This window comes from Nicotiana sylvestris, chromosome 4 (assembly GCF_000393655.2).
Source record: "Nicotiana sylvestris chromosome 4, ASM39365v2, whole genome shotgun sequence".
NCBI lineage: Eukaryota > Viridiplantae > Streptophyta > Magnoliopsida > Solanales > Solanaceae > Nicotiana > Nicotiana sylvestris.
Window position 1 is genome coordinate 72756779 of NC_091060.1, and position 23993 is coordinate 72780771.

General features: G+C 39.6%; 1 protein-coding gene across 3 annotated transcripts in view; it reads left to right on the forward strand.

Annotated features, from left to right (window-relative positions):
* The first annotated feature begins 4143 nt into the window (after nt 1–4143).
* The window catches only part of LOC104237875 (katanin p80 WD40 repeat-containing subunit B1 homolog KTN80.4), a 29771-nt gene continuing 9921 nt past the window's right edge, over nt 4144–23993 (forward strand). For all 3 annotated transcript variants that reach the window (XR_713749.2, XM_009792102.2, XM_070172015.1), the window contains exons 1-12: nt 4144–4707; nt 5012–5142; nt 5437–5554; nt 5648–5874; nt 6375–6477; nt 16373–16443; nt 16593–16667; nt 16763–16906; nt 17005–17233; nt 17419–17937; nt 18897–18956; nt 19037–19158. Coding sequence is in view for 2 of the 3 variants with exons in the window: in XM_009792102.2 (XP_009790404.1) it covers nt 4677–4707; nt 5012–5142; nt 5437–5554; nt 5648–5874; nt 6375–6477; nt 16373–16443; nt 16593–16667; nt 16763–16906; nt 17005–17233; nt 17419–17937; nt 18897–18956; nt 19037–19158 (1830 nt within the window). In the remaining variant the exon portion in view is untranslated. The remainder of the gene's footprint in view (nt 4708–5011; nt 5143–5436; nt 5555–5647; nt 5875–6374; nt 6478–16372; nt 16444–16592; nt 16668–16762; nt 16907–17004; nt 17234–17418; nt 17938–18896; nt 18957–19036; nt 19159–23993) is intronic.

A 23993-nucleotide genomic window follows, 5' to 3' on the forward strand; every position in this document is an offset into this window, starting at 1 on the left:
GAAATATCCAGTCTCACCAATCTATTGGTCAACACCTGAACATCCATAGCTAAAGGCCTCTCCCTAGTTGGAATCAATGGAAAACTCCCCATTCTCTCTGCCTTTCTACTCAAGGCATCAACTACTACATCACCCTTCTGTGGATGATACAGAATAGTGATATCATAATCCTTCAACAACTCCAACCATCTCCGCTGCCTCAAATTCTGATAGTTCTGTTTAAACAAATGATGAGACTTTAATGATCAGCGTAGACCTCACAAGCCATGCTATATAAGTAATGAATCCAAATCTTAAATGTGGGTACAATAGTTGCTAACTCCAAATCATGAACTAGATAATTCTTCTCACGGGGCTTCAATTGGCATGATGCTTAGGCAATCACCCTACTGTCCTACATCAACACACACCTAAGACCAACATACGAAGCATCGCAATGATAGTATACAACCCCGATCCTAAAGGCAATACCATAACAAGAGCTGTAGTCAAAGCAGTCTTAAGCTTCTAAAAGCTCTCTTCACACTCATCAGACCATCTGAATAAAGCGCCTTCAGAGTCTACTTAGTCAATAAAGCTGCAATAATCGAGAAACCCTCCACAAAATGACAGTAATAACTAGCCAAACCTAGAAAACTCCTAATCTCTATGGTCTTATAATGTCTGGGCAAACTCTAAACATATACAATTTAGATCCACATTGATCGCGTCACTAGACGCCACGTAGCTGAAGAATAACACGGAATCCAAGTAGAACTCACACCTGGAGAACTTAGCATATAACTTCTTCCCCCTTAAAATCTGATGCACCGTCCTCAAAGGATGCTCGTGCTCCTCTCTACTATGGGAATATACCAAGATATCATCAATGAACACAATGACAATGTAATCCAAATAAGTCTAGAATACGATGTTTATCAAATGCATGAATGATGTTGGGGCATTAGTCAAACCAAAAGACATCACCTAGAACTCATAATGCCCATATCGGATCCTGAAAGCTGCCTTAGAAATGTCTAAAGCCTTGATCTTCAATTGATGGTACCCTGATATCATGTCAATTTTTGAGAACACCCTAGCACCCTAAAGTTGATCAAACAAGTCATCAATATGCGACGATAGATACTTATTCTTGATGGTAACGTTGTTCAATTTCATGTAGTCAATGCACATCCATGGAACCGTCTTTTTTCTTGACAAATAATACCAACGTACCCCAAGGTGAAACCCTTAGCCTGATGAAACCTTTATCCAACAATTCCTGCAACTATTCTTTCAACTCGGCTGAAGCCATGCGATAAAATGGAACCAGTGTGGGGTGACGGTCCGGTGCCAAATTAATACTAAAATCAATATCCCTATCGAGTGACATGCTCAGTATGTTTGCTAAAAATACATCTGGATCTCTCACCACGGGGACTGAATCAACCGTAGGAGTATCAACATTGATATCTCTAACAAAGTCTAAGTATGCCAAACATCCCTTCTCAACCACTCGTTGAGCCTACTGAAAGAAAACCGCCCTACTAGGAACTGACCAAGCGAACCCCTCCATTCTAGTCCAGGCGATCTTGGCATAGACAATGTAACGGTCTTAGCATGACAATTAAGAATAGCATGGTACGAAAATATCCAATCCATACCAAAAATCAAATCAGAGTCCACTATATTAAGAAACAAAAGATCAACCCTAGTATCCTAGTCCTATTAGTAACCACACAAAAACGGTAAACCCGATCTACCACAATATAATCTGCAATATGTGTAGAAACATAAATAAGAGTATCCAAAGAATCACGAGACATATAGAAATATGAACGCAAAGTAGGATGACACATATGAATAAGTAGAACTGGATCGAATAACACTAAAGCATCTTTATAATAAACCAAAATAATACATGTAATGACTGCATCTGATGTGATTGCCTCAGTCCTACTAGGGAAAGCATAACAACATGTCTGGCCTCCCCTTCTACGACGATCTCTACCCACATATCCCCCACCTCTAGTTGGCTGTGCAAGTGTTGTAGCATTTGGAGCTGGAATCATAGCCTGGGTACCCTATTGAGGTGAACTCATCTGAAGCTTGGGATGATCTCTCCACATGTGCTCCACATCACCATACTCATAACAAGCTCTTTGAGTGTGTGGCTGCTGGAACTGAGTCTGCCCCGGACAACTTGCATAACCGTTGTAAGAACCCCGTGAAGGAGGTGCAGTGAAATATGACTATCTGGTACGAGTTTTCTGAAATCCATGGCTACCTGGAGCACTGCATGAAACTTGAAGTTCAGACTGAACTGGTCGACTAACAAAACCTCTGATATAACTTAGAAAAAGACCTAGGCAACAACGTTGGCAGATGAACGTAGCTCGGATAAGCTCTGCCATATTAGGCTCCAAGTGAATCAAATATGTGCCCCTCCATATCATAAATAAAATAGGCTACATAAGAGTTTTGTTGGTAAAACATAAAATATACTTGCATAAGTCGGCTAAGAGTAACATTAGACTATTGAAAAGCAAGTTTCATGAACTATGCACAATATGTTTAAGCACTAACATTTCTTTAAATCATCACATGTGATCTACAATATACCTATTTTTGCCCCGAATTAACATTTTGCAAAACAAGGCAACTCTAATAAAGGTAAATCGATAATATTACTCTAGACAAGTATGGTACATAAATTGCCATTTAAGAAATGACAGAATATTTATGGTATCTATAAGAGTGACCTTGCAACAAGGATAGAAAAATAAAAGACGATGGTCATTGCCGATTATTAATGAAGGTATTTATAGGCCGTAGAGAGGTAGAAGCTAGCGGTATTCATAATGCAGCCAAAGAAGATGAAGAGGAGATATGAATAGTTTAATACTTTGGTATTGACGAGTGTGAGTATGCAACAAGGATAGAACCACTTATTATTAATAAGAGTGTTCATAGGTCGTAGAGAGGCAAAAGTGAGTGATGTTCATATGTTGTGCGGCCATCAAATAGTGAGGAGGAAACGATAAGAGTTTAATATTGTGGTATTGATTAGAGGAAGACCACAAACAAGATAGAAAATAAAAAACAATAGTAATTATTCTTTTACAAACGAAGTGTTTATAGGCCGTATGGAGCCATATATAGAAGCAAAAATTGTTCATAATATGAATAACAAATGTAACGAGGAGACATGAACAATTCAATATTGTGATATCGAAGAGTGTGAGTATACAACAAGGAAAGGGAACGAGGATAACGATTGTGTTAATTATCTCTGCAACTCCATTTTATGTGTCGATATGAGTACTTTCATGGCAAAATGATGGAGGACCTAAAATAACCCATTAGTACCTTTAGAAGTACATTTTAAGTATCAAAATGCAAATAAAAATAATTTAGTTTCAAAAGTTTAATATGATAACAAACAATTACATTACAGTTATTTTATATTTTATATTTGCTTCACTTCCTCAAACAAAACTAAATCACTCAACAAAAAATGTTGACTTCATTCCACGAATAAACGAAGAAATATGCAACATGAATTCGACTATTAACTTACAATAATTTTTTACTTAATTAAAAATTATATGTGCTTATTATACATGAAAAATCATTAATATTTTAAATAATTTCGCAAAAAATTAACTAAGTAATCAGAGTAAAAATAAATATTAACGTCTCTAATTTTAATTTGTATTGATATAACTCACACTTCTTTAAAAATCTATTACTATTATACGAAATTTAAATCTACTTTTTCATATTTTTACAACGCTGTTATGCAATTTAATAATTTATAAGTTGAGATCCCTTTGCGCTCTATGTCTTGAGGCTTACCTTCACTTTATACTAGGTAAATGTCTCGCCCTACACCTTTGCCCTTTAAAGTACTAATTGAAGACAGAGCTACTAAGGTTTTCTAATTTTAAGAAATACTAGAATTATTAATTCTGCTTTTTTTTAAAATCTAAAAATATTATTCTATATGTCCTACTTCGAGAGTCAAATATGATTTTTTAATATAAGTATTTTGAATCTTAATTATTGTGATTTATATTATTTTTTTATATTTTATTTTGAAAAACTCGGCAAGATTAAGAGGGAGTATCATTTTAAAAAAAATTACTCCTAAGATTAAACATTACTACTATTGTTGTTTGTCTACCTAAGATGGTGAAAGGGGATCTAGAAAACGCCATTTCTTCTCTTCCCCCTCTTTCCTTCCTTGTATATTTCGCCATCGTTCTTCAGAGGAAGCCATCAGAAGCTGTTGGAGCTACAATTGAGTAGAGCAAGGACGCGCCGTTGTTGCTAAACCCATTCCGTCCTCTGCCATTGTTGCAACTCTCAGTCCAGACCTAAGGACGAAATAACAAAAGGGCAGAACTGTCAGGGTCGCACGCTACGAATTGGAGAAGTGGTTCTGTAGGGAGCATTTTGAAAGAGAAGCCCTTTTCCTGCAGTACTACTAGTAGTTGGCGGTGGTTGGGTGGTTGTTGCTGAAGAGAGAGCGAAAATGTGCAGGAGGTTCATGGAGATCCTGAGCGTGTCTCGCTCTCAGCAGATTCAGTAATATGACGAGAGCCGTACTGGCATTTCTCGCCTTCTACGCTGCCGTTGCTAGGTTTTTCAGCCGTTTCCATTTCCATTCTCGAGCCCGATTTTGACTTTTCTCCATGACTACTACTAAGCGTGCTTATAAGCTACGTATCCTTTTCATTTGTTTTATTTATTTTTTGCTTTTTCTGGAAAATGTGGTTTTGATCCTAGCGAGAGATTGATATTTTCTCAATCTCTTGTTTACTATGCTGGAAAATGTGGAGACATACCCTTGAGTTTGCTTGGATCTAGTGGATGGAGAATAAAAATAGCATCATCCTTCTCCATAGATCTCTTGTTGATTAGTTGAAAAGCTTTGATTAGGTTCTTAATTTTTGAGTTAGTTTCTTTGGGTAAAAAGGTAAAGAAGTCGAGCCATATTTTGGAAAACCTTGATAATACTTTGTTATAGAGGAATTCGTAGCTCATTCTTTAAGCGTGAACTGCTTGAAGATTGGACGCAAGTCATCCAGGGTTCTTGTAACCGGAGGAGAAGATCACAAGGTTAACCTTTGGGCCATTGGCAAGCCCAATGCCATCTTGGTCAGTTTCTCACTTATCATCTCCTTTTGCTGTTATTTCATTTCAGGTTTGTCTATCTGCATTGAAAGATAAGCTTTTCGATTAAAATGGATTGAAACTTAAGAATGTGCAGCCGAATTTGCTGTTTTTTAGTTGTTCAGTATTTTCCTTTTCTGGATGGGCATAATGCATATTCCCTGATCGAGGCCTTTAGTTGGGTGCTATATTATTTTTTTTTGGTTTCTTTTTTCATTGACGAAGATTAAATGTGGTGGCTATGTATTTACGCATGGTCTTCTTTGTGTATTTGTGTAGAGTTTGTCAGGTCATTCAAGCGGAATTGATTCAGTTAGCTTTGATTCTTCAGAGGTGTTGGTAGCTGCAGGAGCAGCAAGTGGTACTATCAAGCTTTGGGATTTAGAGGAGGCCAAGAGTATGCTTGTTATAATACTTTTCATTGGGAATAAAAATCATTTTCTGTTGTTTAAGAAATATATTAATCTCTCTCTCGCTCTCTCTCTGTCAGTTGTTCGTACGCTCACTGGACACCGATCCAACTGCATATCATTGGACTTCCATCCCTTTGGTGAGTTCTTTGCATCTGGGTCTCTAGATACAAACCTAAAGATATGGGATATCAGACGCAAAGGATGTATCCACACATACAAAGGTCACAGTAGAGGTGTCAATGCCATCAGGTTCACTCCAGATGGCCGATGGGTTGTATCTGGTGGGGAAGACAATACTGTCAAGGTCCGATCCCTCACTTTTATATTCCAATTATTCCATAATTATTTGATTATAAAGAGCTTGATGAAATAATCCATGCGAGAAATTTATGGAGTATGCCTGGACCACAGAGTTCAAAATAACCCGCTGACCAAAACCAATATACTATAACTTAATAAACATTCACTTTATGTTTGTGACTTCAAACTTGCTGCATACTACTGAAACTATTTTGCGTTAGATAAGTCTATTGCTAGCTTAACATGTTGAATGGATGATGACAACATAAACTTCTGTTAATCTTTCTATTTTATCCATTTCCATGTCAAGGAAAAAAAGAAAAGCCAATAGCCATGTCTGTGGCGGTAATAGCCATCTCATATTTTGAGTAGTTCCCTTCATCTCATGTGCACTCATCTTCTTCTATGATAACAATGGTGGACATTATATCAGGTAGATGTATGATCATTTAATCACCTTTTTCATTATTCTAATATTTTGATAATAATTGAATTTTGTGGCAGCTTTGGGATTTGACTGCAGGAAAGCTTTTACACGATTTCAAATGTCACGAAGGGCAGATTCAGTGCATAGACTTTCATCCCCATGAGTTTCTACTGGCAACAGGTGTGCTTAAAAGCTTTGACATATTGTTACATTGTCTCTTTTATCAGAAGGGTTAATCTGGTATTCAAAATGCTGGTCTTATTGCTTGCTGCATTATGCTGGCGCCAGTAACTTTAGTTGTGCTCTTGAAAATGAGATTTTCAATGCATGCTATGTTCTGTGTAGGATTTAAATTTGTTGGCGATCTCTTTCCTAATGCTGTATAATGTCGGATAAGATAATTGAATATTTGAATTGACAGATGACGTGTGTGTACACAACACATAATGAACTTGTAGTTGACGACATTTGCCTGATCTACTTTGAAATAAAACGTGATCTACTTTTTATTTCATTGTTCTTCCTTTATTCAATGCTTCTTGCAGTCTTGCGGGATTGAAGAACGTGTGGGTGAGGTTTCTTTTCATCTTACATTCTTCTAATGTGAGTTTGAAGAATGCTTTCTATAGTTTTGTGAAAAACTTTAGCGGAGTGCTTTTGTTTTTCTCTCTTCTTTGTACTTGATAGGTGCAAAACCTTGAAAGTACATCAATTTGGTATCAGAGTACAGGTTCTAGATTCGAATTCTTGACTTGCTATCTTATTCATCGTGTCACCAAACAAGAAAAATAGCAAATTCGTGATCCTCATCAATGGATCTTAAATTAAAAATTAAATTGTTAGAATATTTATGTAAATACAAAATAGTAGTAAATAACCCTAATCCCATATGTATTAGAAGTAGGACATGTTATGTATATATATAGGGCTCATTGTATCATGTTTAACATATGAGAATAATATCAATAATATTTTCTCCCGTGCTTTCTCACATGGTATCAGAGCAATTGTGAGAGATTTATTGCTGTGCATAAATTCCAGCGATTCCGGGAAGAGAATTCAGTAACCGGAAGCCTTTTTTTGGTGACTTTTTCAAGGCTGTTTGCGTCTGCGTTGTCTCTGTCAGTGTTGTGCAAAATCCAACACTACTACAAGAGTCGCCACTGTCCGGCGACCAAACCCCAGAAAAATCTCCTGCAACAGCAGCCCCACGCGCCCCCACGCGCCACCAGAAGCTCACGCGCCGACGCATGCAGCACCCTTCAGCCATTTTTTGAAAAAATTTCTTCAGAACAGTTGGGTCGTGTACCAATTCCGACCCCACCCATATTGTTTTCATTTGATTCCGACCACTTTGAGTTTTTCTGGCGACTACACTGATTTTTTCCCGCAGCTACAGTAATTTTCTGGCAAAAACAATGTTTCCTTCATCTGTTTCAGCGAGTTTTCAGTTGACTCTTTATGTTATTTGGTGATAATCCAATGATGTCTTTGGGAGTCGATGCCTTCAGGTCGAAAAACCCGGGTTCTGGCAATTCCGATGTTATGATTACCTCAGAACCTTTAATGGGAAGTTCAAACTACTTAGCTTGGGCTTCGTCTGTTGAGTTGTGGTGTAAAGGTCAAGGTGTTCAAGATCATCTAATCACGAAGTCTAGTGAAGGAGATGAAAAGGCCAAAGTACTTTGGGAGAAGATCGATGCTCAATTATGCAATATTCTGTGACGATCTATTGATTCTAAGTTGATGCCCTTGTTTCGTCCATTCCAGACATGTTATTTGGTTTGGGAAAAGGCTCGCACTTTATACACTAATGACATATCTCGTGTCTATGATGTGATATCGCAGATGACAAATTAAAGAAACATGAATTAGATATGTCTACTTACTTGGGACAAGTACAGGCAGTCATGGAGGAATTTGAGAAGTTGATGCCAGTTTCTGCTAGTGTTGCAAAGCAGCAAGAGCAACGACAAAAGATGTTTCTAGTTCTTACTCTTGCTGGGCTTCCTAATGATCTTGGCTCAGTACGCGATCAGATTTTGGCTAGTCCGACTGTCCCCACAGTTAATGAATTATTCTCTCAATTACTTCATCTTGCTGCAGCACCAAGTCACCCAGTGATCTCATCACAGACACTTGATTCATCCATTCTCGCATCCCAGACAGTGGACAATCGGGCATCTCATACTATGGAGAATAGACGAGGAGGAGGTCGTTTTGGAAGATCTAAACCCAACTGCTCTTATTGTCATAAACTTGGACATATTCGTGACGTGTGCTATTCTTTACATGGTTGCCCACCCAAAAATGCTTATGTTGCTCAGACCGAGACTACAGGTAATCAGGGATTTTCTTTATCTGAAGGGGAGTATAATGAGTTCCTTCAATATTGAGCAAGTAAGCAGACATCTCCACAAGTAGCCTATGTTGCTCAGACTGATACTTCAGCTGCTGGTAATTCTTTTGCTTGTGTTTCCCAGTCTAGTGCTCTTGGACAATGGGTTGTGAACTCAGCCGCTTCTGATCATATCTCTGGTAATAAATCACTTTTGTCAAATATTGCGTATTCACAGTCTCTTCCCACTGTTACTTTAGCCAATGGGTTTCAAACTAAATTAAAAGAAGTTGGACAAGCGAATCCCCTACCATCTGTCACTCTAGATTCCGTTCTTTATGTCCCTGGCTGTCCTTTTAATCTTGCATATGATAGTCGTTTGACTCGTGCCCTCCATTGTGGTATATATTTTATTGATGATTCTTTTATTATGCAGGACCGCAGTACGGGACAGACGATTGGAACAAGACTTGAATCAAAAGGCCTTTACTACCTTAACTCACTCACTTCCTCCAAGGCATGTCTAGTTATAGATCCTCCAGACCTAATCCACAGATGTTTAGGACATCCAAGCTTATCCAAGCTTCAGAAGATGGTGCCTAGTTTGTCTAGTTTATCTACATTAGAGTGTGAGTCATGTCAGCTTGGGAAACATACCCCAGCCTCCTTTCCTCGTAGTATTGGGAGTCATGCAGAGTCTGTTTTTTCTTTAGTTCATTCTGATATATGGGGTCCTAGTAGAGTCAGTTCAACCTTGGGATTTCGTTATTTTGTTAGTTTCATTGATGATCATTCAAGATATACTTGGATTTTCTTAATGAAAGATCGTTCTGAGTTGTTTTCTATATTCCAGAATATTTGTGCTGAAATTAAAAATCAATTTGGTGTTTCTATTCGCACTTTTCGCAGTGAGATGCCTTAGAATATTTATCCTCTCAATTTCAGCAGTTTATGACTTCTCAAGGAATTATTCATCAGACCTCTTGTCCTTATACCCCTCAGCAAGATGGGGTTGCAGAGAGAAAGAATAGGCACATTATTGAGACTGCTGGCACACTTCTCATTGAATCTCATGTTCCGTTGCGTTTTTGGGGCGATGTAGTTCTCATAGCTTGTTATTTGGTTAATCGGATGCCTTCATCTCCCATCTAGAATCAGATTTCGTATGCAGTATTGTTTCCCCAGTCACCCTTATACTTTGTTCCCCCTCGTGTTTTTGGAAACACTTGTTTCGTTCATAATTTAGCCCCTGAGAAAGATAAGTTAGCTCCTCGTGCTCTCAAGTGTGTCTTCCTTGGTTATTCTCGTGTTCAGAAGGGATATCGTTGTTACTCACCTGATCTTCGTAGGTACTTTATGTCCTTTGATGTCACATTTTTTGAGCCTAAACCTTCTTTACCTCTTCTGACCATTCTGACCACCTTGATATATTTGAGGTCTTACCTATACCGACATTTAAGGAGTCTACTATAGCTCCTCCTTCACCTTCCGCCACAGAAGTCTTACCCATTCCTACCGTTGGAGAGTCTAGTATGGCTCCTCTTAGACTCCCCGTCACATGAACACCACTCTTGACATATTATCGTCGTCCGCACCCAGCATCAGGCCTAGCTGATTCACGTCCTGCACTGACCCTGCTCCAACTGCGAACTTGTCTCTTCCTAGTACACCGATTGCACTTCGGAAAGGTATACAGACCACCCTTAATCCTAATCCCCATTATGTTGGTTTAAGTTATCACCGTTTGCCATCACCCTATTATGCTTTTCTATCTTCTTTGTCCTCTGTTTCCATCCCTAAGTCTACAGGTGAAGCATTGTCTCATCCAGGATGGCGACAAGCTATGATTGACGAGATGTTTGCTTTACATACGAGTGGTACTTGGGAGCTCGTCCCTGTTCCTTCAGGTAAATCTACTGTTGGTTGTCGTTAGGTGTATGCAGTCAAGGTTGGTCCGGATAATAAGGTTGATCGTCTTAAGGCTCGTCTTGTTGCCAAGGGATATACTCAGATATTTGGGCTTGATTACAGTGATACCTTCTCTCCCGTGGCTAAGATAGCATCAGTCCGCCTTTTTCTACCCATGGTTGCTGTTCGCCATTGGCCCCTCTATCAGCTGGACATTAAGAATGCTTTTTTATACGGTGACCTTGAGGATGAAGTTTATATGGAGCAACCACTTGGGTTTGTTGCTCAGGGGGAGTCTCGTGGCCTTGTATGTCGCTTGCGCCGGTCACTTTATGGTCTAAAATAGTCTCCTCGAGCTTGGTTTGGTAAGTTCAACACAGTTATCCAGGAATTTGGCATGACTCGGAGTGAAGCTGATCACTCTGTATTCTATCGGCATTCTGCTTCGAGTCTCTGTATTTATCTGGTGGTCTATGTTGACGACATTGTTATTACCGGCAATAACCAGGATGGTATTACTAAATTGAACCAACATCTCTTTCAACACTTTCAGACTAAGGATCTGGGCAAACTAAAGTATTTTCTGGGTATTGAGGTCGCTCAGTCTAGCTCAGGTATTGTGATCTCACAACGGAAGTATGCCTTAGATATTCTTGAGGAGACAGGAATGACAGGTTGTAGACCTGTTGACACTCCGATGGATCCGAATTCTAAACTTCTGCCAGGATAGGGGGAGCCTCTTAGCGATCCTACAAGATATAGGTGGTTGGTTGGTAAATTAAATTACCTTACAGTGACAAGACCTGACATTTCCTTTCCTGTGAGTGTTGCGAGTCAATTTATGGATTCTCCGTGTGATAGTCGTTGGGATGTAGTTGTTCGCATTCTTCGGTATATAAAATCAGCTCCAGGCAAAGGTTTATTGTTTGAGGATTAAGGCCATGAGCAGATCGTTGGATACTCAGATGCTGATTGGGTAGGATCACCTTCTAATAGACGTTCTACTTCTGGATATTGTATCTTAGTAGGAGGAAATTTGGTATCTTGGAAGAGCAAGAAACAGAATGTGGTTGCTCTGTCTAGTGCAGAAGCAGAATATCGAGCAATGGCTATAGCGACATGTGAGCTAATTTGGATCAAACAGTTGCTCAAGGAGTTGAAATTTGGTGAGATTAGTCAGATGGGACTTGTGTGTGATAATCAAGCTGCTCTTCATATTGCGTCAAATCCAGTGTTCCATAAGAGAACCAAACACATTGAGATTGACTGTCACTTTGTCAGAAAAAAGATACTCTCGAGAGATATTGCTATAAAGTTTGTGAAGTCGATAGATATTTTCACCAAGTCCCTCACTGGCCCTCGTATTAACTACATATTGTACCAAGCTCTGTACATATGATTTATATGCACCAGCTTGAGGGGGAGTGTTAGAATATTTATGTAAATACAAAATAGTGCTCCCTCCGTTCCAATTTATGTGAACTTGTTTGACTGGGCACGAAATTTAAGAAACAAAATGAAGGCTTTTGGAATTTGTGGTCCTAAACAAGTCCAAATGGGGCCCAGAGTATTTGTGTGGTTATAAAAGCTTCTCATTAAGGGTAGAATTATAACTTTAAGCTAAATTGTTACCAAATTTAGAAAGGGTTCATTCTTTTTGGAACGGACCAAAAAGGAAATAGGTTCACATAAACTGGAACAGAGGGAATAGTAAATAACCCTAATCCCATATGTATTAGGAGTAGGACATGTTATGTATATATATAGGGCTTATTGTATCATGTTTAACATATGAGAATAATATCAATAATATTTTTTCCCGTGCTTTCTCACATAAGTAATTAAGAACTACAGTCCTTGAACGAGACAATGAAGAAATTAAAGTGCAGTTAAATAGCTTGACGGAATCAATGAAGTATCTCACTGAGATGGTGTTTCGATTGGCTTATTTTAAGTGCTTATTGTCTTTTAAACACTTTTTTAGTTTGTGTGGTGTTTGGCAATGATAAAAAGTGCTTAAAAGCACTTACTTTTAGGCATGAAAAGTACAAAAATAAGCCAAAAGCCAAAAGTTGGGTATTACCAACTTATGGCTTTTAGCATAAAAGCTACTTTTTATAAGCCAATCCAAACACCCTCTGACTTGGTTGAAGGTTTGGTGCTTCAAAATCAACTACCAAATCCGCCACAACGTCTACACCTACTGCGTCTACCACTTCGATATCCACTAATTCAACCACATAAAGCAAGATATATTGAGAAAGGTGAAGAGTTTGAAGCTAACCAAGGCATAAGAGTACCAATGCACTTTGTCCAAGATGATAAATATTCAGATAATCAAGGTAGTGAAGAGGATAAAGCTAATAAAGACCAATATCAAAGAGATGAGGAACATGCATTGGATCCAAAACTTGAGGAATTACCACCAAAGTTTTATGACGATCCATTGGATTAACCAGCCATGTGTGTCGTTGACTTTTCGCCTTTCAGAGATGCCAAACAAGTCAGCATATTGCATCAATCCTAAAGTCCATAAAAATATGCATAAACAAGAGGAAAGATTACCTAAAAAGGAGTGGATAATGGAGAGTTTGAGTCCATGTATTGGAGAAACTAGATGTCCTCACGTCATAAATATGTATGGCTATCATCAAAATCACTATTGGCATACAAGCGATGCAATTAATGCATTCCCAAGAAGAGCGTTGATCTCCATGCTTAATTCATAGCTAGACATGGAGTTGGCTAAGTTTCATGAAGTTCTAACACCAATAACTTCATATCGTTAGTTGAAGTTTGATAGTCAATATAGAATGATTACACGGAGAAGGCATAGTAGAAAGTTGAAACTTAGAAAGTGGGATTTAGTTCGACAACATGCTAAGTTTTCTTACAATGTGAAGAAGCTCTATGATAAGCTAGCAAAGTGTAACTTGAAACCTGGTGAGCATTGGGTCCTCATTCTTTATTATAGCAAATCTTGCGCCATTTATGGAAGTTGTTAGACTCAAAGGATGAGTTTTTTCAACTAGGGGAGAATGATGCAAGATCAAGAAGGCCAAGAATCCAAGAAATTCAAGAAGTCCAAGAATCCATCCAAGATTAGAATTTCTTTTCCTTGAAGATTAGGATTTCTTATTTCTTGTTTTCTAGCAATTTAATTCTTATTTTAGTAGGATTATATTTGTAGTTCTAGTCAAAATAGGATTGTTAGTTGGTATCCCATCCTTACTAGAATTCTCTTTTCTATTTTAGTTAGGATATGTTTTTCTTACCCTTATTCTTATTCTCGTTTACTTAGGATTAGTTTTCCTCAACTTCATCAATTTTACTCATTGTAAAACCTATTTAAAGGGCTTAATAAGCTGAAAATAATGACGGGTGATTAGTATTCTAAGCTCTTGCTTCAAAAAACGTGATTTACTTTTTATTTCACTGTTCTTCCTTTATTCAACGGTTCTTGCAATCTTGCGGGATTGAAGAACGTGGGGGTGAGGTTTATTTTCATTTTACATTCTTCTAACGTGAGTTTGAAGAACACTTTCTATAGTTTTGTGAAAAACTTTAGCGGGGTGCTTTGTTTTTCTCGCTTCTTCGTACTTGAGAGGTGCAAAACTTTGAACGTACATCATGATGACTGGTGAATTTTTGGGCTACTTCATCTGTACAAAATAGTAGAATCCTTCGAGGCTTGGCTGGCTTATTCAGCTTATCCATACATATAGTGATTTCTTGGTATCCTTGTGGTCTATGTTATGGGATTACCTATGGAATTGCTTTTTCTTATTTTGCTGTACATTCCAAGGGGCCTTTGATACTTAGAAAGTTTTCTTCCAAATAGTCATCCTAGGGGAGATAGTTCAAATCAATATAGGCCTTCCTTTCCCAAGTCCAAGATGAAAACATGTGATTCTGAGTTTCTTGCAGAGTCTCGTGTGAAAATGGACTAAGACCTCACTGAATAGTGATGCTACATATTTGTGTAATTACTGGGTGTTGAATTTGCTGGATGCTTTACTTTCATGATTGAAATGGCAGTCCAGAAAAGGGGAAGGATAATAGGAATTTGTGAACTATTATATGAAGTTTCTAGAAACTAAAAGGTCCTATCATTACTAAACACACAAAAAAAAGAAACTAAATGGTTCTTTTTATTTGAAGTATGCATATCTAGTGGAAAAGGTGGTGAGTCACACTAGGAAAGGTTGGGAGAAGATGGTGAAGAGGAGGATGAGGAGAAGTGTATCTATTTTCGAGAACCAGTTCGGATTTATGCCGGGACGGTCAACTACAGAAGCCATTCACCTTGTGAGACGATTGGTGGAGCAGTATAGGGAGAGGAAAAAGGACTTGCATGTTGTGTTTATTGACCTTGAAGCTTATGACAAAGTCCCGAGGGAGGTTCTATGAAGATGTTTGGAGGTTAGTGTTGTCCCGGTAGCGTACATTATGGTGATTAAGGACATTTTTGAGGGAGTTAAGACTCGGGTGAGGACTGCAGGAGGAGACTCAGAACATTTCCCAGTGGAGATGGAGATGGGGTTGCCCGTTTTTGTTTGCCCTAGCGTTGGATGTGCTGACATGACACATACAAGGGGAGGTGCCATGGTGTATGCTATTTGTTGATGACATGGTACTGATTGACAAGATGCGAGGCAGAGTTAACGCTAAGTTGGAAGTTTGGAGACATACATTGTGGTCTAAATGTTTTACGTTGAGTAGGTCGAAAACATAATACTTGGAGTGCAAGTTCAGTGATGGGATGCATGAACCAGAATTGGATGTGAAGATTGTTACTCAAGTCATCCGCAAAAGAGATAGTTTCAAGTATCTTGGGTCTATAATCCAAGGCAACGGGGAGATTGACGAGGATGATCGCGTTGGAGCGGGGTGGATGAAATGGAGGCTTGCTTCGGGAGTTTTGTGTGATAAGAATGTTCCACCTAGACTTAAGGGCAAGTTCTAAAGAGTGGTGGTTAGACTGACTATGTTGAATGGAGCTGAGTGTTGGCCCGTCAAGAAGTCCCATGTCCAGAAGATGAAAGTAGCTAAAATGAGGATGTTGAGATGGATGTGTGGACATACCAGGAAAGACAAGATTATGAATGAAGTTATTAGGGACAAGGTAGGAGTGGCCTCCGTGGAGGACAAGTTGTGGGAATCGAGACTGAGATGGTTCGGACATTGTGAAGAGTAGATACATAGATACCCCGGTTAGGAGGTGTGAGAGGTTGACCATGGCGGGCCTGAAAAAGGGTAGGGGTAGATCAAAGAAGAATTGTGGAGAGGTGATTAGGCAGGCATGTCATTGCTTCAGCTTACCGAGGACATGACCCACGATAGGAAGGTGTGGAGGTCGAGGATTAGGGTTGTAGGTTGACAGGTAGTCGTGAGTTTCTCCTAGGCTTACTAATAGTACTAGTACTATTCTTGTATTCTCTTATTCCTGGTTCTTTATTACATGTTGTGTCATTCGCTTCCGTTACCCTATTACATTGTTGCTGCTATTGTTTGTTGCTTTGTTTTTACTGTTCCTTGAGCCGAGGGTCTATCGAAAATAACCTTTCTACCTTTATAGGTAGGGGTAAGGTCTGCGTACACACTACCCTCCCCAGCCGCTACTTGTGGGATTAAACTGGGTTTATCGTTGTTGCATATCTAGTGGAAAGCTAGTAATACTGACAACCCAATGAAAGCAGGGATTGGGATGGTGGTGGTGGGAGGATCAAACGAATAAAAAGAGATCTTCATTGTTAGGTGTTGTATTGATTCTGATCATCATAGCAATAAGTTGCCTCATTGTTTGTTCTTGTTCTTTTTCTTCACCAGGTTCTGCCGACAGAACGGTAAAATTCTGGGACCTAGAAACCTTTGAGCTCATAGGTTCAGCTGGTCCTGAGGTTAATCTTTTTATCCTTTTTGCATCTTCTCTTTGTTCGCAGTTTTCATCTTCAATAAATCAAAACAATATTGCTTCTGAGTGCTTCTCATGTTTCTTGGAAGTCTAGGGATTGTAAAAAGCTTAACTATTTGTTTATCTCAATTCTAGACATCAGGGGTGCGTTGTATGACCTTCAATCCCGATGGGAGAACCCTTCTCTGTGGTTTGCATGAGAGTTTGAAGGTAGTCTTGGGTATTTGCTGTTCCTTCAGAAATTGTTGTTCCATGTATTGTGGCATTTATGTTGTTTCCTTAAAAATTGCTCCTTTTTTTTGTAGGTATGCTCTTGGGAACCAATTAGATGTCATGATACAGTAGATGTTGGATGGTCTCGGCTGTCGGATCTTAATATTCATGAAGAGAAACTCCTTGGCTGCTCTTACAATCAAAGTTGTGTTGGAGTGTGGGTTGTGGATATTTCGGTAAAAAGTTTTCTTTTGATTGGAGTCATCTTTGACGATATACTTCTTGTTATGATTTTGAAGTAAGGTTTAATTTGTTTCATGCTTTCTTCATGCAGCGTCTTGAACCATATGCAATGGGTAATACTGCTCGATTAAATGGTCACCCTGATGTAAAACCGAATTCGGGTGGGAATTTATCCAATCTGGCGGATGATGGTACCAAAGCCAGTTCTGGTAGACTCTTGATTTCTCAAAATTGTGATCCTGTTAAAGAGACCAAATCTTTTGGAAGACTTTCAGTATCACAAAACTTGGAGCTTCAAAGAGATTCTAGGACCCTTACTAGTATGCTATTTATCTTTTTTTTTTTAATACCTTTTTCGTTTGCGTATATTTGTTAGCTTGGTACCTTGTGTCGAGATTCTTTTATTTCCTCCCATTTTGTTAGCTGATAGCATTTTTATTTGTTTCCTTCTCTGGGTTTGGCTCCCCGAAAGTTCTGACAGTCTTCACTTATCTTCTCAATGAAGCTACTGCAAGTGCACCTGGCACTCCTCAAAGAATAAATCTGAGTGTTGGTGCAAAAGCACCTCCAATTAACACCACAGCATTTCCTAATACAACTGGTCTGAAGAGGAATTCAGCTAAAGCCCAATCAGCAGCTAATTCTTCCATTGTCAATAGGTCAGAGGTCATACCCATTATTGTTCCAAGAAATAATGACCGAATGGAGCAAGTATCTGAACCCAGGAAAGAAGGAGTTGCAACAAGGGCAATGCAGCAGTCATTGCAGACAAAAGTCTCCGATTCACGGAGGTTTCCAACTTTCAAGGAAGACCTTGGGAAACCAAATGCTGTGTCACAGTTTGACATTGAAGTCCCCAAGGTTATTGAATTCAGTAGTACAGCAGACAAGAACAATTTCCCTTCAGTAATTGCTGTAGCTGCAGCAACTGAGAAGAATGTGAAGGATGACAAGAGTCTGGTCTCAGCAAAACTTGAAACGCATTCAGTACCTGAGTTATTTTCTGGAAACCAAAATGAAAATTGTGCGTATTAACTTGTCAGCCATTTTCTTTTTATCAAATACTGACATTTAGTGATTACTTTCGTCTATCCTATTGTTGTTCTATATGTGTTTGTGCTATGAAATAGCCTTTTCATTTATTTCTTTTTGTTGCCATCCACTATTTATTAACCTTTGAGTGGTAGAACTTGTATATGAATCCTCGAAAAGCAGTACCAAGTGGACTCTTTTACTAGTAGAACAAATGGATAGTAATATTAGCTGCTAATGAAATATTTGTCATAAATTATGGTTGTATACAGGAAGCCCCCTGACTTTTTCATAATATGCTCACCCTTCAAAATTATTAAATTTTGGGAAATTTGTGATCATTTTCTTAACCATTTCTATATGTAGAAAATTGCCCCTCTCTAGTAATCCTGCATCTGCCATTGATTCTACAAACGCACACACATTATGTGTGTGTGTATATATATAGATATTTGTCACCGAACAATGTTCATGCTGCCTTTTATGTCAATGCCTGCCTTGTCTGAACTCGATTAATATTTTTTGTTGTTCTTGCGGTTACTTATATTCCTAGAAGAATACACGGTGCTAGAATTTGGTCTCCCAGTTGTTTCCCTTATAGATTGGTGGCCTTCACCATCATTGCTGTACAAGGAGAAGACACTTCTTTTCTTTGAATGGTTTATTTATGCTTTTTACTGATCTTCGCTGCACTTTATTGTTTTCTTCTGTTTATGGGATTTCTTGGAAGGTAAGTGTCATTGTTTATTGGACCTTTTACCTCTTGGATCGAAATTGACCTAAGTGGAGACAAATTTGTATAGCTGAGCCAAACTAGTTCGCGATCGATTCATTGTTGTTGTTGTTATGTTGTAATTAGCAGATGGAATTTTCTTTATCCCTTTTTCTTTTCTTGAATAATGCGGATTGTGGAGTAGATATAGTTTATGAAATCTGGCAATTTTGTTTCAGATGAAACACGTGGAAATGTCATTAGTAGGAGTGCTTATCCCATAGAAGGTCAAAGAAGAGGTAAATTTTCTCTTTAATCTTGAGTCTGTTGCTGAACATTCCTATGAACGTTACTTAGTACACTATTTTTGTTAAATTAGCAAGGACACGGTCTGTTGTTGCAAATTGGGAGAGGAGAGACAGGATCCCATCTCACGAGGGTCTTGCTTCCAACAATGTTGTTGGGATAGTACCTGCTCAGAATATGCTTTCCACCAACTTGGTATTTGTCTAATCTCAGATTTCTTCTTTAGTAGTTTTACATATCTTTTAATACTTTGTTAAGCTCTCTCACACACACATATACACAAACACACACCTGCTCTGAATATGCTTTCTACCAACTTGGTATTTTTCTAAACTGAGATTTCTTCTTTAGTACTTTTACATATCTTTTAATACTTTGTTAAGCTCACACACATGCATATACACAAACACACACACATATATACACAAATTCTTTTGTGTATTGTTTTTGTTATTAATGTATAATTTCATGTTTGTTGATATGGAAAATGATGATGTGCTTCCACGGTTTTAAAGCATGTGGAGGAATTATATTTAGTTGCAAACCTGAGCCTATTTGTAGCAGTTAAATAGGTATTTGGTACTGTGAGAATACATGGGAGAAAAATCTTATATTGGTTAATATTGACAATGATACAATGAGCCCTATATATATAATACATGTCCTACTTCTAATACATATGGGATTATGGTTATTTATTACTATATAACTATCAAACTAACACTCCCCCTCAAGCTGGTGCATATAACTCATATGTACCGAGCTTGTTACATATATAACTAATACGAGGACCAGTGAGGGACTTGGTGAAAATATCAGCAAGCTGATCATTCGACTTCACAAAATTTTTAGCAATATCTCCTGAGAGTATCTTTTCTCTAACAAAGTGATAGTCAATCTCGATGTGTTTAGTTCTCTCATGAAACACTGGATTTGACGCAATATGAAGAGCAGCTTGATTATCACACACAAGTCCCATCTGACTAATCTCACCAAATTTCAACTCCTTGAGCAACTGTTTGATCCAAATTAGCTCACATGTCGCTATAGCCATTGCTCGATATTCTGCTTCTGCATTAGACCAAGCAACCACATTCTGTTTTTTGCTCTTCCAAGACACCAAATTTCCTCCGACTAAGACACAATATCCAGACGTAGAACGTCTATCAGAAGATGATCCTGCCCAATCAACATCTGAGTATCCAACAATCTGCTCATGGCCTCGATCCTCAAACAATAAGCCTTTGCCTGGAGTTGATTTTATATACCGAAGAATGCGGACAACTGCATCCCAATGACTATCACAGGGAGAATCCATAAACTAACTCACAACACTCACAGGAAAGGAAATGTCAGGTCTAGTCACTGTGAGGTAATATTTACCAACCAACCGCCTATATCTTGCAGGATCGCTAAGAGGCTCCCCGTCCTGGCAGAAGTTTAGAATTCGGATCCATCGGAGTGTCAACAGGTCTACAAACTGTCATTCCTGTCTCCTCAAGAATGTCTAAGGCATACTTCCGTTGTGAGATCACAATACCTGAGCTAGACTGAGCGACCTCAATACCTAAAAAATACTTTAATCTGCCCAGATCCTTAGTCTGAAAGTGCTGAAAGAAATGTTGCTTCAACTTACTAATACCATCCTGATCATTGCCGGTAATAACAATATCGTCAACATAAACGACCAGATAAATACAGAGATTTAAAGCAGAATGTTGATAAAATACGGGGTGATCAACTTTACTACGAGTCATGCCAAACTCTTGAATAATTGTGCTGAACTTACCAAACAAGGCTCGAGGAGACTACTTTAGACCATAGAGGGACCGGCGCAACCGGCATACAAGACCACTAGACTCCCCTTGAGCAACAAAACCAGGTGGTTGCTCCATATAAACCTCATCCTCATGGTCACCGTGAAGAAAAACATTCTTAATGTCCAACTGATTGAGAGGCCAATGGGTTCTAGGGGGAGACTTTAACACTATTAGATTCCCGGAGGAGAGATTAGGGTGTAGTATGATTTCGAGGGCCATAGAGGAGTTTTCTGACTTCATCAATGATCACTTTCTCATTGATCTTCCTCTGTCAGGGGAAATGTTTACTTGGGCCAGGGCGGAGGATTCTAACTCAAGGTCTAGACTTGATAGATTTCTGATATCGCCCTCCTGGGATGAGCTGGTGCCGAATGTGCTGCAGATTCCTTTACCTAGGTTGACTTTGGGTCATTTGCCTATCTTGCTAGATGGATGCAGAGGGAGGGGGGTGCGTGCTCCCTTTCGATTCGAGAACATGTGGTTGAAGGTGCCAGGATTTGGTGACAAGGTGAAAGAATGATGGACAAGCTACGGGGTATCAGGGACACCTTCATTTCGTCTTTCGAAGAAACTTAAATTGCTCAAGGGAGATATTATTAGGTGGAATAAGGAGGTTTTTGGGAGGGTAGAGGTTAAAATGAGGGAGCTTATGCATGAATTGGGGGATCTAGAGAGGGGAAGGGGCGAGGGAGCTAGATGAATCTGAGAAATAGAGATTGGGGCAGGTTAAGAGGGAAATATTCGAGTTAGCAATAACTCAGGAGACTAGTTGGCGGCAAAAATAGAGGGCGCTATGGTTAAAGGAAGAGGACTCGAATACCAAATTTCTCCACAGGGTGGCGGTTGCAAATCGAAGGAGAAACTTCATAGAGTCCTTAGTTGTGGATGGGGTGAGGATTGAGGGAGAGGAGGAGGTAAAAGGGGCGACAATGGGGTTTTATGAGAATTTATACAAAGAGGAAGTTAGTTGGAGGCCGACTTTGGGGGGAATAGAGTTCAACCACATAGGGGAGGGAGACAACGAGTGGCTAGAAAGGGCTTTCGAGGAGGAGGAGGTGCACAAGACTGTGTGGAGTTGTGCTGGTGATAAAGCTCCCGGCCTTAATGATTTATCTTTAGCCTTCTTCCAGCTCTGTTGGGACACCCTCAAGGGGTAAATGATGGAAGCCATTGAATACTTCATGTGAATTGTGTTTTCGAGAGAAGTATCAATGCTTCTTTTATTATTATTGTGCCTAAGAAAGAAGGTGCATCTTGTATTAGTGACTACAGGCCTATTAGTCTCGTGGGGAGTATTTACAAGATTATTTCTAAAGTGCTTTCCAATAGACTCAAGAAGGTTCTTGACGTGTCTGTTTCGTCCTCCCAGAATGCGTTTGTGGAAGGTAGGCAGATTCTGGATGCCGCTTTGGTGGCAAATGAACTTGTAGACTCCAGAAGAAAAAATAGAGATCCCGTCTTACTATGCAAGTTAGACCTTGAGAAGGCTTTCGACCATGTCAATTGGGAGTTCCTGGATTTCATTATGATGCGGATGGGGTTTGGGGCAAGATGGAGGGGATGGATCAAGTTCTGCATTTCCTCAGTCAGATTCTCTGTCCTGGTTAATGGTAGCCCGTGTGGTTTCTTTGGCAGCTCCAGGGGTTTCAGGCAAGGAGACCGACCCCCTATCCCCCATGCTATTCATTCTAGTGGTGGATGCTTTAAGTAAAATGATGGATCGAGCGGCGGGCGGAGGCTTCTTGAGAGGATTCTCTGCTCCGATCGGGGTGCCCAGTGCTCGAAGAGTCTCTCATTTGCTTTTTGTGGATAACAACCTGGTTTTCTCTGATGCCGATATGGATCAGTTGACCTACCTGAAGCATGTCCTACAGTGGTTTCAGATAGTGTCAGGTCTCAAAATCAACCTCGGCAAGTGTGAGATTTTCCCGGTGGGTGAGGTTGCTAACATTGATGCTTTGTCTTATATTCTCATATGTAAGGTGGGCTCCCTTCCCACTACTTACCTGGGTCTCCCATTGGGCGCTTCGCATAAGGATATTACGGTTTGGAATCTTGTGATCGAAAGGGTTGAAAAAAGATTAGCAGGCTGGCAGAAACGGTATTTGTCAAAAGGCAGAAAGGAAGTGCTTATTAAAGCACTTTATCGAGTATGCCCACCTATTAGTTGTCCTTGTTGTTGCAAGCTCCTGTGAGCATCACATAAAAACTGGAGCGACTTCAAAGGAATTTTCTTTGGGATGCAGCGAATGGAACTAGAAAGTATCATCTAGTGAATTGGCAGACAATCACTTCCCCGAAAAAGTGGGGTGGACTTGGAGTAAAAGATCTTAAGGTATTCAATAGAGCTTTGTTAGGGAAATGACTGTGGAGATTCAGGATAGAAGAGCATGCTCTATGGAGGGAGGTCATAGTAGAAAAGTACGATTCCACGGGAGGGGTTGGAGGACCAAGGCAATCACAACACCTTTCGGGTGTGGCATGTGGAGGAGCATAATGAAGAATTGGGAATCCTTCAGTGGCAACATCTCTTACCGGGTGGGAGATGGAAGGAGAATAATTAGCTTTTGGAATCATAGGTGGTGTGGAGAGGATACTCTGAGGGTCTCCTTCCCCACGTCTTCAAAGTTCAACCAGAAGGAATTGCTGGTCCAACAGAGTCGTAAGGAGCATGTAGGGGGGGGGGGTAGTATGGGACCTCTCATCTAGAAGGAACATGCAAGATTGGGAGATTGGGGAGCTCCAAGATTTATTGACACTACTATATGGGCAAGACAGGCCTCAACCATCTTGTGATTCTTGGAGATTGGGTTTGCGTGGCGATGGTCTGTTCACTGTAAAGTCCTTTTACCAGAGTATGTTGGTGAGAGAGGAGGCCTTTTTTCCATACTACTCGATCTGGATTCCTAAGGCGCCCACGAAGGTGTGCTTTTTTGCATGGCTAGCGGTGAGGGGAGTGATTTTGACTGTTGAGAATCTGTGAAAGAGGGGAATTGCACTTGTTAGTTGGTGCTATATGTATAAAAGCTCAGGGGAAGAAGTTGATCATCTTTTGTTGCATTGCCCTGTGTCCTCCGCCTTGTGGAGGGCGATCCTGAACCTTTTTGGTGTTCAATGGGTGATGCGAAGCACTATAAAGGAAATGTTATATAGCTGGGCCGGTTTTCGTAGAAGAAGAAAGCAAAAGACGTGGAAGTTCGCTCCGTTAGC